General features: G+C 43.0%; 1 protein-coding gene across 15 annotated transcripts in view; it reads right to left on the bottom strand.

Moving 5' to 3' along the window:
• CAST (calpastatin) overlaps positions 1-15,656 on the bottom strand; it is a 685,784-nt gene that overhangs the window by 618,992 nt on the left and 51,136 nt on the right. For all 15 annotated transcript variants that reach the window (XM_078675414.1, XM_078675406.1, XM_078675407.1 and 12 more), the window contains exon 2: positions 9,037-9,102. In XM_078675414.1, the coding sequence (XP_078531540.1) occupies positions 9,037-9,102 (66 nt within the window). The remainder of the gene's footprint in view (positions 1-9,036; positions 9,103-15,656) is intronic.

The following is a 15,656-nucleotide window of genomic DNA, read 5'->3' as shown; positions in this document are numbered from 1 at the left end:
GTCAGTGTATCTGTAGTGAACACATCAACTCTGCATTTCCAACATAAGAATTTCAGATAAGCAATATGCTACTTAAACATCTTTAACATCTAATAATCCCTAAACCTCCATCTATTCTACAACACGCCTCTCAGATACTAACACTGAATAACTTTTACCACTAACAAATCTCTCCATCAACCTTCTAACATTTCTAAAATAAAAGAATTGCAACATCACACAACCTATCATAAACAATAAAACAATTCATTAACCACAGCCCACATAATCTACAAATACAATGTCACTTGCAGGAAAGAAACAAAAAATCAAAGTAAGGCACAAATGTATGATCACGACGTACCTCATCATACCTTATCACCACAACTCCCTACACAAATCACCAGGCAACACAGAAGTTACAACACCATGACCCAATACAAAAATCCTGCCCACACACACATGCAAATCTCAAGCACATTGCACCACCAGAGCTTCAAAAATGTGATGCTCCGGCAGCGCGAAAGTGCCGCAAGGGCCTCGTAAAGGAGGCCCAGAAGATATATCTCAGTGACTGTAGATATATAATAATTTTTCTTGATCAAACACTGGCCAGTTCAGTGCTGGGCCCGCTTCGGGATGCAAGGACTGCTCAGCCATAGGGCACAGTTTACACACAGTTTTACTAAAGGCCAGTTTACACACAGTTTTACTAAAGGCTTGAGGAAGCATGACACCCTTCGGGGTGTGTGAGGGCCCTTGCTCGTTATTGGAGGGGGAAGCGCTGGACTACTCCCTTACAATTTCTCCGCATTTTTTACTGGGAGCCACGCTGGTATATCATCTCCCCGGGCCCCCGAATGCTTTTTTAAAAGCTTTTGATGAAGCCATTGTGCCTAGAGCCTTGCACTACTCTAATTATCTACAGCTCGGGGACTTCAATATTCACTTTGACTGTAGAGAGGCCTCCGAGACACGTGCTCCTAATGAGTCCTTGGATCTTGTCCAGTTGACTCAATGGATCTACTCCCCTTCCCATAGTTGGGGACATACCATTGATGGGGCTTGCTCCAACTTTTCGTTAGTTGTACAGGATCCTCTCCTTGTCTCTTGGTCCGATCATTTTTTAATTCATTTCTCTTGGACCATTAAGCCATCCTATTTTCCTTCAAAGACTTTGGAGGTCAGACCACCTCCTTGCATTGAGCCTGTTGCCCTGGGCAGGGTCCTGGCGGATACCCTGGGGGTCTGTCGGAAGCGGTCGTTGGATTTAAAAATTGGCTGTCTAGAGCAGTGGAGCATTTTTCCACACCCCTGGGTCATAAAAGAGCAAGAAAATCCCTGTCCCAACCCTGGTTTTCTAAGGAACTAAAAGAACTAAAAAAAAACTTGAACACTGTTGGAGACTGGCTTATTGTCCACTAGCCAAAATAGCTCTCAGGAAGGCCCTGAAAAACTATTACACTGTGGTCAAGCTGGCCAAAGGCCACTTTTTTGCATAGCGCATTACTCAATCAAAAAGTAATTCAAAGGAAATTTTTGCAATTGTACAAAGCTTCCTGAACAGATGGCTTCGCCCGTCTCTAATGACTGGTGTGAGCAGCTTTCGGCATTTTTTATTGATAAACTTCAAGCAATACAGGATAGCTTCGGGCCTTCTACTCAAAGGCAGGCGACCTATTTGCATGAGACAACTGCTGACTCTGATCCAGCCTGCCCCTCTTTGACTACCTTCACTCCCATCTCGCTGTCTGATACTCTGGCAATACTTAAATCACTTAAATCAGGCTCTCCTACGGATCCCTGCCGAGCTAGGTTACTGGCGGCAGTGGCAGAGGTAGTTAACCCTGAAGTCAACAAAATTGTCATCTGAGTGGAAACAGGCAAAACTCCTTTCTTAGCTGAAAAAACCCTCATTAAATCCCGCTACCCCAGCTAGTTATCGGCCTATATCACTCCTCCCGGCTGTGGCTAAGGTGTGTGAGAAGGCTGCCCACAAGCATCTTTCTGAGTTTGTTAAGACCTCTGGCGCCCTTCACCCCGTCCAGTCGGGCTTCAGGGCGTCTCACAGCACCGAGACGGCCCTGGTCGAGGTGGCAGAGGCTATTAGAGAGTGCCTGGATGCCGGCGGCAGAGAAGCTCTAGTGTTACTAGACTTCTCTGCTGCGTTTGACACCGTGCCACACCGCTAACTTTTTGCGCAGTAGTCTCACATCGTCATCCGTTGTCAGGTGTGGGACTGGATTGAATCCTTTCTAGCTAATAGAACACAGCAAGTATGGCTGCCTCCTTTCTCCTCTACACCGAGAAGTCTGATGACGGGGGTCCCCCGGGCTCAACACTGAGCCCTCTCTTGTTTAATGTCTATATGATGCCCTTTGTTTATCTGGCAAAGAAGCTGGGCGCTAAGATCATAGCTTATGATGATGATACCCAGCTCCTTTTCACGTGAAAGAAAACTGATTTTTCGCCGATCATTGCCAAAAACTGTCTTGCAGATGTTTTTAAATGGCTAGCTCAGGCCCAACTAAAATGCAATGAGGAGAAATCTGAGGTGCTCCTTTATGGATCCTTCCCCCTGCATTTTATCGAAGACATGTGGCCGGTGGGTTACCCTATACCTAAATCTACGGGGAGCCTGGCGAAAAATTTGGGAGTTTGGTTCAGTGAGGAATTGAGATTTATGCCTCAGATCAATAAACTAGCCGGTGTGTGCTTCGGCACACTGAAACTAAATGCTTAAAGAAGTTTCTGCCCCTTTTGCACAAAGTGGGCAAAGAAATAGTGACCCGTGCTCTCATCCTTTCATGTCTGGACTACGCCAATGCTCTGTAAATTGGTCTTCCGGCATATCAGCTCTAAAAATTGCAGATTGCCCAGAACGCGATGGCTAGAGCCTTACTGGGTATTCCTGGAAGGTCTAGTGCGAGGCAGACTCTTCGAGATCTGCACTGGCTCCCAGTTGACCAATGTATTTTGTTTAAGGCTCTTACGCTTGCCCATGGTGCTCTCTACAAGACAGCTCCTCATTATCACAGGAGACGGTTCACGTTTTATGTGCCGCCCAGACATTTACGTTCTACAGGTCAATGCCTCGCTGTTGTACCCAGGTTCCGCCTGGCAAGAATGGGAGGCAGCTCCCTTTCTGTCAGAGCGGCCATGGCTTGGAATGCCTTGCCCTTTGAACTGCGGAACACCGGCGACCTCAGGCTGTTTTAAAAAACATTTTAAAACGTTGTTGTTTAAGTAATCTTCCAGCCGGGTCCGCCCCTCTCTGTCTCCACCATTTGGCTTTCGTGCCGGGACACTTCCAAGTAGCCGTGCGCGTTATAAATGGAGGTTAACATAACATAACATAACAGAGGTCTGAATGTCACTGTGCCCTTATGTATTCCTAAGCAAATGCCCTGCCCCAGCTCCAGCTCCAGCCACACCCCCTCCACCTAAACCTCCACAGGGAACATTTCTTTATAGTAACAATGTGACAGGCACTAGACAATTGCGTTATCAGAACTGGATGAAATGTTGCCTCTTTTAGAAACATACACATGTGCTGTTCTGAAATACGAATAGATGAGTACATGAACAAGTATTGCGTAACTCACAGACACCGTTTTCTGTCACTGCTCTGTCAAAAGTCTAATTTGTAACTTAAAACTCCGCTAACCGTTTCACTAACTTTAAATTCAAGCATGTTACATTCAGAAAAAAAACATTAAGCATGAAGAGGCCTGTTAGCAAAATGTTTTGGGCACAACAGTTGTTATTTACGTGCACAACAGATGGATTTACATTTGTAAATTCCAAATTCCGTTTCACATGAACAAGATATGGGGATGTTACTGAGGTGGAAAAGCCTTGAGTAGACAATTTTGTATGATTATATCTGGCTTAGGGGTGCTAAAGCTGAGGGAGTGGGTGAGAGGTATGAAGGACAGACCTATGCAAATTCTCGTGAACTTCAACATTGTCCTAACTGTGAATATCTACAAAGGCTTTTCAGGGTTTTGGTGACACCGGAAGGCACCAAAAATTACTCCTGCAAAAGGGCAGACTAACGGTGTTTCTGGAGTGGGAAGGCACACCTCATGTTTAATGGAAGTATTGGACAAGGAGTTTCTGCACATGGCAAAGTATTTTCCCTTGTGGGGATAAAACAGGTTTTACGGGTAGGTGAAAAACACGCTGTAAATCTGTATCTGAAACTGGTTAGGGCAAGGTGGCTGAGGGGGGCAGAGAAACCTGAGGTTTTATGCCTGAAAATTTCAGAATGTCCTAGATTTCCCAAATCTAACTTTGTGGGAGCCAATGAATCTAAAGAAATTACAGACCTCATCCTACTAGCCTATATGTCTTCTCCTTTTGTGAATGCGCTCTGAAGTGGTGAGGTAATGTTACTTTAATGACCTCTAAATCATTCAACAAGAGCCAACAGGTAGTGCCCACAAGATCAGTGATCCATGCATAACACCCAGCTTCACAGCACTTAATGAAGGAACTAGTCTATTATCACTAGTAAAGGCACACGTTTATGTGACAAGGAACCACATGCACAGGTCGACATCATCCAATACTGTTTCACGTGACCTGAATCCCAGTCGGTAGGATTCAATTATATGAATACCCATTATAAAACGTAAACTACTGTTCCTCTAATACACGCTAGGCTCTCTCTTTGACATGAATGTATTAAGTGCATACACGAAAGTAGACGCCACAGGCTAAAAGGCATTTTGTCTGTGTGATCAACCCCCGGCAATACATCATCACTGCTGCCCATTAATAGTGATGCCAAACGGCTATACTTTACAATAGGGTCTCATCGCGCTTTATGAATCTGGACGCAGTGAGGGAAGTTTTCTCCTTCTGATACACCCACCCACCCCACTGTGCTTGGTACTTAGTCAGATTTTCTACTTCATAATGTTTTGTGTGCTACCCAACTGTTCTCCATGTCTGGAACACTTCCCTGTTTGTTCCCTCCGGAATAAATGTATTCTACTTATCCTCTTTCTAAATAGAAACGGTTTGACTTCCCTTTGGCCAGCAAGTTTTTATCTACAAGTTTCCATTATTTATGTAAAAAACAAAACAAAACCCAGAGAACAGGCCTGTTGGGTTGCACCGAACCACCTAAGTACAGATTCCACTCCTTACGGCCCTCTCCTGGAAACACACTGCACAACTCTTAGACCACACTCTGTGGAGAAGATGATTTAGACATGATACTGCAATACAATATCAAATATTTTATTTCCAACAAATTTCCTTAATTAATGTATGGTCCTGAGATCTTCATTGTCTTTATTTGGCTTAACGCTATAAGTTCCTTCATAGGCAATTCTCCCTCATCACTCCCTACCCCTTTAACTCTACCCACTCAATTACTATTAGACTTAAGTAAAGCATGACCATTTTGGTGGCTCCAGGAGACTTTTGTATTATACAACGGTATTCGTTACTACACTGTCACCATTCAAACCTTCCACATTCGTACTATAATTTGACATATGAGTAGCTCTTTGCATCAACCTATTGAAATAATGGTGATATAACGCAGCTGTGTGTCGTGAATTATTGTGATCATTTAATTATTCATGGGCCTGATTCAGAAAAAAAACGAAAAAATACCCACAAAGGTTAGCTTCAAACATGGGTACAGAATAACGAATTAATAAATGTTTCTAAGAGCACTCATGGAAACCTGCAGTAACCTTAGGTCTGCAGAAGTATTTCCAGCTGTCGTTTGTGACATACTACCTTCGGCCATGCAAAGGGAATGCCACTCTTGCAGTTGCTTTTGAATTCATGGAGTTGTACTTTATTTGTTTCCCTCAGTTCAAACCCCTTTTAATGCACCCTGGAGATATTGTGTCTCCTTTCCTCCTCTTTCCATGTAAGTATTAAACTCCTTCCATTGACAGAGGTATTTCGGTTTGGTTGTTGGTTATGGCCAAGACAAATGTCTGCAAATAAGCTGCATAGGTATCTAACTGCCTCACTCAAGATGGCTGAACCCTTGATTGGTTCCTTGATGATTCTGGGCAGTCTCAGAGAGGGAGGAAAATATTGACGAGTTATTTAAACCCTTTACCCCCACCAACAAGAAAGGACAGAGAGAGGCGCTGCTGACTCGTAAATAAATGTTGTTGAGCTCTGTTAAGGTTCCATTTGTGCATCTTGCAAAAAAAATAAAAAGTAATACTGAAGAAGCTGTGAAAGCGGCGGGTAAGAAAGTTGAGAGCATTTCAACTCAAGGGTGGGGATGGAATGTGAAATGACTCAAGCACTGGAAGACCAGAGACACACAACCAAGAAGATATTGGAGCAGCTCAATATTTTTAAAAACTGTGCAATCCATAGTATTGTTAGCAGCAATACAGCCTGTTGATATAAATATTTACAGTCTATTCAGTATAACCTACAAATTTGCGTAGAACGTGAGCATTTTTAGCTTACTCCCTGGCGATCTTGCAATTGATAGCTTTGCTTAAACCCAGTCAGTTGACTTTTAGGACATCTCTCGTTCCCTTAGAAGTGCAATTTCTTAACAGCTTTTAAATGGTAATTTGTTGTCCCAAGCTTTTTCTTTGCGACCTTTTTTTTTAATTGTCATTTCCCTGCAAGTTGCCATAAATATATCTGCAAAGCACCATAATGCAGATCACTTTTTAACAGAATTTCTCACATATATTGCCGGGCAAAGGAAAAAAGAAAATGTGTGTTCTACCCTTTCAAGTTTGTCGCTGCAATATCTGTTTATGCTTCTCTCTAGCCTAATTCAAAAATTGACCCTTCTATATTTGAAATCTCAGTTTTAAACTCAAGAAGGCGAGTAGCCTATCAGTGTCAAGAATCCTGATCATAGGTTACTCACCCCACATACCCTCTGGCACAGCCAATTCTTACCATGCCAACATGAAAAGGAATCCGAAGGCGGGAGGCAGATCTTAAAGCCACAAATAATTGGATATTGGATAGCATGGGCTAATCAAGAACTTCCCGTTCCCACGTTATCATACTAGAAAAGCAGCAGTGAAAAGCGCAATATAGCAACAATGGTTTGCAGCTTGTTAATATGGCCTCACATCTTCTTTTGGACATTGCAAAACATAATAAATACACATGCAAAGCTGGTGTGGCTGGAGTAGTCCCCTATTATATTAGCAAAAGGATGGTTTTCATTGAAGCGTTCGTCTCTGTTCTACTGCTGAGAAAAACTTATGTTCAAGTAAAAGACAATGGATTCATCAAATTACCCAATCCGTTTTTCAACAGTCATAGACCGAACTCTCAATATATTAACAACACCATCAGAGCACTATAAATGAATTGAAACTTTAAATCCGTGACAATACAGATAAGAGTGGTCTTTGTACAATCAATAGAGTATAAAATGTAATCGATTTCAAAACGTACATCTCAGTAAGCGGGCACTAGTGAAAAGACATAAACAGGCCACTCAATGGATGGCATTATTGAACTGAGGCAAGATATTCTCCTGAGGGCTCGAAATGGTGTTAAATTTTAAGTACGAATCATGTTGCAATAAAGCACTAGCAAGCAGGCTATCTATCTGCAGTCTGCAAAGTAATGAGTGTCACAGTAAGACCTAGCATACTCCCAAGTCTGCTCAGCTGTGTTTGTTGGTCTCTCTGAACTCACTGTGAGGCAGACCTGGGTCCAAAGTGTGTCCAGACTTTCATGATAGCTATTCACTGTGTAAATGAGTTCTATTTAGTTCTGTTGCCTCAGGTAGATGCACTGAAAGTCTGTCCCTGCACATTCTGTGTCAACAACAGAGGCCCCTTCGAATACAGCTGAATGTAAAATAAAATATTAGGTGTAAACAGTTCAACTTTTAGCCCTGGCATTTGGCTCCAACATACATGCGATCAATAAACTATTAGTGGCCGATGAAGGGAGAGAGTGATTGTATATGAAAGTGTTGAATGAGGGGTGGGTTTTGTCAAGCATTTTCGGATTGTAAGAGCATGTTTAGCAATGCACATTTGAGGGAGATAGGGAGGGTGTTTGAAGGTAAAAGGGGTGGTAGTTAATGTGTATGAGTCATAGGTACGGTGTGTACGATCAAGACAGAGCAAAGAACAGGCTGCAATTTGGGAAGAAGAAAGGTGAAGGAAACCCGTGTGAAATCACGCAAGTAAGTTCGAAAAGTAGGCAATGGATACAGGGAGGTACAAAGTGGCATGGTTATGAAATGGAATGAGGGGTGCCAAGGGCCAGCCTAAGTGATAATGAGTTATAAATGCATGGACAGATGGGTCATAAATCAGGTTAGATTAGGTTTGGAAGGATGTAACTGGAGAAGGAAAAAGGAAATGAAAATGTTTTCGTTTTTGCATTTTAGCATTGATATACAAATGGATTTTACATAAACAGTTTTATAAACATTGTGATAGCATAAACTTTCATATTAATATGAACGTGCAATGATGTAATGGCATATGTTTTTGTTACTTATAGTGACCCCTGAAGAAGGACTTGTCATAGCCCGAAATGCATTGGGTTTTTAATAAACACTGCTTGTGGACGGATTATGCGTTGGTCGTGTTCTTGGATAGAGGTCCGGATGGGCACACCTCGAGCACAAGAAACTCTGAAAATTAGCATGACATCCCCACGTGTGGAGCGAATGTGATGAAAATTTAAAGGTGGAATACACTTTGGAGTACACGGATTAATATGGATTAAAGTGAACTATAAATATGGAACATTGGGAAATTTTCCCAAACAAGCTGTGCGACTGGGAGAGGGGCAGAAATGCTGTTCCCTTTAGTATGATACAAACTTTTGTGCTACCTTGGGCAAGGCATTGAACTCAGTTCACGCACGCACTCTGTGAGTGATATGGACAAACATGGTGAAAGTTTTTGACAAGCAAAGGTGTGCATCCCTTCTCTCTTCTGATTATCAATAAACTATTCCCATATCAGTTTTCTTACTTCAGCTGAAAGCGCTCCTGCTCTATCTTAGTAGATCAGCAAAGATATCAACAGCGTTTGAGTAAAATCTAGAAAGTAGCATCCCATTTACCTCTGTTGCACCAGGTGCTTTCTGGTCAGCCGCGGGGGTGGCTCCACTTGCTTTTTTATCGCCATGCTAAAAAAAAGAAAGTCATTGTTCAATGCCCGTTATTGATGCATTCAGTTTAACTTTAACATATTCTGGCTCTGTCTGCATTCCAAATAGATAAACAATGCAAAATAATGTATGTTATTGCAACAATGGGAATTCTTAGGAAACTGTCACCTGTGTCTGGTACTCTTGGTCAAAGGATTATTATTCAAGTGTCCTTCCCAGCTGCTCAATTATTTCATATAAAACATAGATACCTTCTTTAAATGTATTGGTAAACTGAGCACTTTCGATTTATTTTTTCACACTTGTTACAAGAGAAAACACTGAAAGTGTGGCGACAATATAGGGCATTTACATACCTCATATCACTCCTTCTACCCTGCCCTACATGGCCTGAAATACCTCATGATATTGGCATCATGACTATAACTAGCTGAGATATGGATTGCATGTATTCTTGTATATAGTTTCACAAACTGAGACATGATTGCATTACACTTGCATATAATTTGGTGACGTAGCACCAAAACAGGCAAGTGGTTTGTCTCTTGGCACTTGTCCAATCCACCTTAGGTAACAGACAGAGCCTGCCAGAAAATTCCTCATTATCCCATCAAACAAACAGATTATTTATCTATGTTAAAGAAACCTTTTATAGCAAGGTATTTTAGTCCTTCATTGTTTAGGACTTATCTGAATTTTCTCTGAAGGTCAGTTGGCAGGCTGCTCTCTCTTTAGTTAAACTATCTAGGCTTTATTCAAGACAAAAATGTCTGAAATCTGTTTCCACAGGATTTCTAATTTGACAGAAAAACGTTTCCAGCTTTTTATGGATTCACAGTTGATTCCAGTAAGTGTACGATTTCTGCATGTGAATTGTTCCCACCTGTTGGAAAATTCTGAATAGGTAAATGTGATGCAGGTGTATGTTTGTAAATGTAACTATTTTTGAGACAGATGTATAAATGTTACAATAACTGCAATTCGGTAACTCTCAAGGTTTTCAACAAGAGAATTTAGGGGCATATTATCAACAAATAGCGATATTTATCGCTAAGTAGGGTTAGCGGCAATTTTTTTATATCCGCGCATCACGGGATTTTATCACTGAGATAACGTGCTATTAGCAAAGTTTATCTCAAAAGCGATAAAATTCCTGGCGATGCAGGCAAAATCCGTGAATATCGCTGAGAATACAGCGATATTCATGCATTATCGCTAACAGTGTCTTAGCCATTATATCCACCTCCCATTGGATATAATGGCTAAGAACTGATCTGAGCAGGTGTTAGTTTTTGGAGATATTCGCGCTTAGCGAGAATATTTCCATTGCTACGCCTGTGTTGGTAATAGGCGATAGAGATGTTAGCGACTGCTTTCAGTCACTAACAGGTTGGGTACGCCCACTTTGCATGTCATTAGCGATAAATATCGCTGACATGCAAAGCGGGCCCCAAACCGCTCGCTATTGCCTACAAGCTGTCGCTAACTGCTGTTAGTGACAGCTTGCTAATAGGGTGATAGTATTATCGCCGCTTAGCGGCCGAAAGCGGCCGCTAATGCAGCGAAAATTGCCTATCGCCCCCCCTTGATAATATGCCCCGTAGTTTTCTAATGTATCAATCCATAACATGCTATTGCTAAATTTCTAAACGGGTTTAGGAAACTGTTAGGAATTGCTATTTGAAAGTGCCGTGTTTAGGGCATCCCTTCTAAATAGCGATAGGTTATGGTATGTATTAACCTGGTCACAAAATATTAATATTATACTGAAATGTAGTGGTAACCTGCTCTCAATGAGGTCCAAAAATGATTATAGTGTAGGTAGTGCCTTATGGGACCAATACCTACTTGTAAAAACATGTATTTTGCATTTAAAACTCATCTCATTTTCGCTCAAGAAAACCGGGCTGCATTTTAAAAAAAAAAGAAAAGGATTATATTTAAAAGCAATTATCAACATAGTGGTCTTTTGACCCCCGAAGTCCATAAGCTCTGTGGTGGCAGCAAATAGCAAAGAAGATAAAGGTGAATTGCGACCCACTGATAAATTTAGAATTTTGCAAACCGATTAGTACATAGGTCGATTCGCAAATTACCCTAGAATTCCCAAAAAGCTGGTGTGCAAATTGCAACCACTTTTTTGTGTATCCTATATTAGTACATCTGGACCTTTGTCTCTCAATTAGGCAAATATTAATCGCCATGAAAAATATATTTTTCTTTCACTCCCATCAGACAGAGGCACTAATTATGAAGCCGGTCGGACGAGCATCTGACCTGCATCATGTTGGTTTGGAAACCGACCCACTAGTAGTCGGCGGTTCCATCCAACGAATTTGGATGTGAACCTCCATTAAAACATCAATTTCCCTAATGCGGCTTGAGGAGTGGGTGGAAAAGGGCCGCTGCACAACCGGCATTAGGAACATTGATGTTCCCAAACATCCATGCACCGTGAGCCAGGCACCATGTGGTGCCTGGCATGCAGGGTGTTGAAGTTTGGAGGGGCACCACAGGTGCCCTCAGGCTTCTTAGCAAAGGCCATGGAGGGACGGGGACCCTATTCGGATGTCTCCAAAGTCCATTTCCGACAGCCTTTCAATGACCTGCTGCCTGAAACGTGCAATCCTACGTAAGTGCCTGAGCAGGCACCTACCCATTGTAGGGGATTACTTTCTGTCCGCTGCCACGGCAGGCTCCTTGAGCCCGTCGGATATGCAGCGGTCGGTCTCTCCGTCGGACTGCATGTAAAGATGTCGGTCAGATGGCAACGGATGCTGTGGATTGCGATCCGACCAACATCGTTATCGGTCCCAGAGTGTTCTCCACCCAGTTCCATCTTGGAAAATTCCTACTCCTCCTTTTAAGAAGTATGAATTCTCTGCTGATTCCATGGCCAACAACCACCTGTAACACGCAAGTTAATATCGACAAACATAGGCTATCCAAAATGTACACATGCCTGTCCAGTAACCTATACTTTCAAATGCTGCAATACTGCCATGTACGCAGAATTTCCAAAAATAGTAAGTATACTTTCTGAGCACAAATACCACATATAAAATTGGGGATTTATATTAGAATGTTGTTGTTTCCACTCAGGCTTAAGTTAGAAACACGAAATGGTTTGTGACGTAGGCTTTCCAAATGTGATATGGTCACTCTTCATTTGGTTTCATTGACTTGTTTGCTGGGCTTTTTCTTCCACAAATATGGCCTCCAGAGGGTTTCTAATTTGTTGTCTGACATCTTTTATTCAGTTTCTGATTTGGATGTCCCATCCCCTGTACCACATATATCAAAATGCCCTTTTCTGGCTCTCACGATATATTATGATATATGATGTCAGGTTATGTTATTTTATTTCATAAAGTGATTAATCACCCCCAATGGTGTCTTGGTACAAACCAGCAAATGCCGGTGATGAAAATATCCACCAGTAACTATAACAAGAAGTGAAAGGCAGGCTAGCACTCTTGACTATTAACAAATTATAAATCTACTGTTGGGAAGGAGATTACTATTATTCTACATCGTTGTGGGCAAGTTGAAAAATACTCTATCAAGCTTACAGTTAAACAGGACCTTGCTTGCAGGTAGCGATGAACAGTGCACATGCTCTTCAAAAGAACTTGAGCATTTATTAGAAACCAATGAAGGGAGTGCAACAATTTTGTGATCAGTTCACTTTTTCATGCAGCACACAGAAGACAGGCAGACACATTTTGGATAATCAAAATCGAACAGGATAAGAGATTTTGTTAGCATGCCTAAATGCAGTCTGCTTAACGGCGGTTCCTCCACAGTGGTGGGGGAGCCTCACCCCCACCTGCCAGCTGCCTTAAAACGGCAGGAAAGGAAAAAAATCGATAACAAACATGTTTTATTATCGTTTTATATTTCCTTTCCCGGTGGAGTCTTTGGGGGGCGAGGACAGAGGGCTAACAGTCACTGGAGGGGGGGCAGAAGGCACTGGTATCAGTACACTTGTGGGTTTGGCTGATCGTCTGAGGACGGCCAAACCAATATGCGCACTGACGCCGTCCAACTCGAGCTGCACTGCCGAGTTAGAGACGCAGGCACAGGCTTTCAGTCTTACTGGGAGCGTACATTCTGGCTGCTCCGCCCAATCCTGATGCTGCTATCATGCATGACAGCATCATCAAGAGTGGCAGCAGGGGAGTTGGGAAGTCTGGGAGCCTGTGCCTGCAGTGGACTGGAGAAGAAGAGCGAGATGCGGCTGGCTGCAGGTAAATTATTTTTTTACATGTATTTTTGTATTTTATTTGTCGTCCGTCGTCCCCCTGACCCCTTCACCCCGCCCCTCTTCAACAACACCAGCTGCAACTCGTGGTGCTTTTTCAACAGTTTTGATTGAGTTTTTGAACAAACACTTAACAGGTACATGCGTATCTTTCCGTAAATACGTTTGCAATGCTTTCAAATATTTCTTATGATAATCAAAAGGCACAGCTGCCCGGAGAAGACTTGAAACGCATTCAATGTGGTGCAGTAATCAGATATTGACCGTATGAAGGTCATGATTGGGGCAGCAATACGATAGAATGTAAAATAAGACCCGATTAGTCTGCGTGGTTCCAAATTTCAGGAAGAGGAAAGTGACGTGATTTGTGCATCCCAGTAAACATATCCCATATTAGAAAGCCAAGATTGAAAAGACTGGTGGAGTCAAAGGCACACACGCCTTGTGGTGTGAAGATTACAAACCTCCGTCTTGGGAAAGTTAAGCTTGAACAATTTGGTGTTCAGCCACCCTTGGATCGCGAGCTTGCAGTATTTGAAACCCTGTCCTGTAGCACGTGGAGCTTCATCCAAGTAAAGGTAAAACTATATGTTTCCAGCATACATTAAGAAGTGAGAGCCCGGGACAGTTTACAAGACAGATCTCATACCATACCTAGGGGAAAAACATCTGTCAGCAGTGCTTATTTGTCAACAATCAAGTGCTACGGCTCCAGGTATTTCCCACGGGTCCAGTGAGCAAGCAGTGCCAACATATCACTTTAAACTTTAAATCCTAGTTTTATCATATTTCTAGGCATAAATAGTTAAACGCTCCACAAATGAACTCTGATAATAAAATACACGCCTTCCTAAATAGGAGCAAGTGTTTACAAATAAGTACCAGGCGCAGAGCACCTGCAAACACGGCACACATCATAGTCGTTTAGATGAATGGTGACTTCTAGAAATTTACATAGCTAGATTGAGAGTGGGTTTCCAAAATGTTTGAGGCAGAAAGAAATTGATCTATAAATAGATAGGGTAGTTAGAATGAGCAAAGTTTCTTTCAACAGATGTGATATTACGCCATGTCCACTCCAGTAGAAGACAATCACTTTTACGCCGCCGGTGCGTCACTTTTTGTGACGCACCAGCAGCATAAAAAATGTGCCTTGTTGCACCATATTTACAAATGGACGCATCTAGGTAGATGCGTCACTTTGTAAACCCCTGCGCTATATTATACCTATGCCAGGTATACTGTATGCAGGGGGGGCGTTCTGACGAAAGAAAGGGTCATAGAAGTGACGCAGTGAAATCTATAAGAATTCACTGCGCCACTTTTAGGACGCAAATGCGTCAATTTCTTAAGCCTGCTGTGAGACGGACGCAGGCCCTTTCACATGGGGCTTACCCCATGTGAAAGGACACATTGCTGGAGTTGCGTCACTTTTGTGACACACTCCAGCAATGCGTCACTTTTGTGCCATACAGATACGTCAGAAATACTGATGTATCTGTAACTCCTTGCAACATGATGCGTCTTACTGTAAATATAATGCATTATTGGTGTCGCAAGGAGGGCGCAGTGAAAAGTGACGCATCGCTGTTTTCACGCAGCGATGCGTCACTTTTCATAAATGAGGCCCAAGGTTTTTATCATTGAATGAAGTGGATTGATACCATAAGCAGGTTTTCTACAGACAACAAGTATTACTAATACCCATAGAAGACAGAGTCATAGACGGGGACCACTGATCTAATGTAAGCGCTCCAGAATTAGACGATTTGCTCTCTGTTCACTGCATCCTGCTATAGGTGGCTATGCAGTGTGACCATGCACTATCTCCTAACTTCCTTAGGACCTTTCTACTAAACTTTATATGGAACTCACAGCTGTTTCATTGACATAGGGTGACGCGTTATATACAGGGGCGTAACACAGGCCCCCGCAGACCCCGCGGTGCGGGGGGGCCTCAGGGGCCCCGCGCTTCAGGGGCCCCCTCGGGGCCCCCTCTGCCCCTCACTCAGCGAAGCTAGCACCAAGCCTCTTCGGTGCGCGCCTCTTCATTAATGAAATGGTGCTGGAAATGGTGCTGTGCGCACGCCCTGCCAGCCGGCCTCTGTGATTGGTGCGCATGCGCACGCCCGGGCCCTGCCGTAACAGATGCCATTGCTAACCCAGGACTGGGGCCCTCCTCACGCCGCCCAGATTAGACAGGGAATGAATCTCTTGAGGGGCCCCACGGCCTCCACATGCAGTGAGTGTGGTTTAGGGGCGGGCGGGAGGGAGGCTGCCTAGGTTAAGGCAGCCAAGCCAGGAGCAG

The sequence above is a fragment of the Lissotriton helveticus genome, chromosome 2_1 (assembly GCF_964261635.1).
Source record: "Lissotriton helveticus chromosome 2_1, aLisHel1.1, whole genome shotgun sequence".
Lineage (NCBI taxonomy): Eukaryota > Metazoa > Chordata > Amphibia > Caudata > Salamandridae > Lissotriton > Lissotriton helveticus.
Note: the sequence above shows the minus strand (reverse complement) of the source record. Positions and strands in the feature narration are given on the sequence as shown.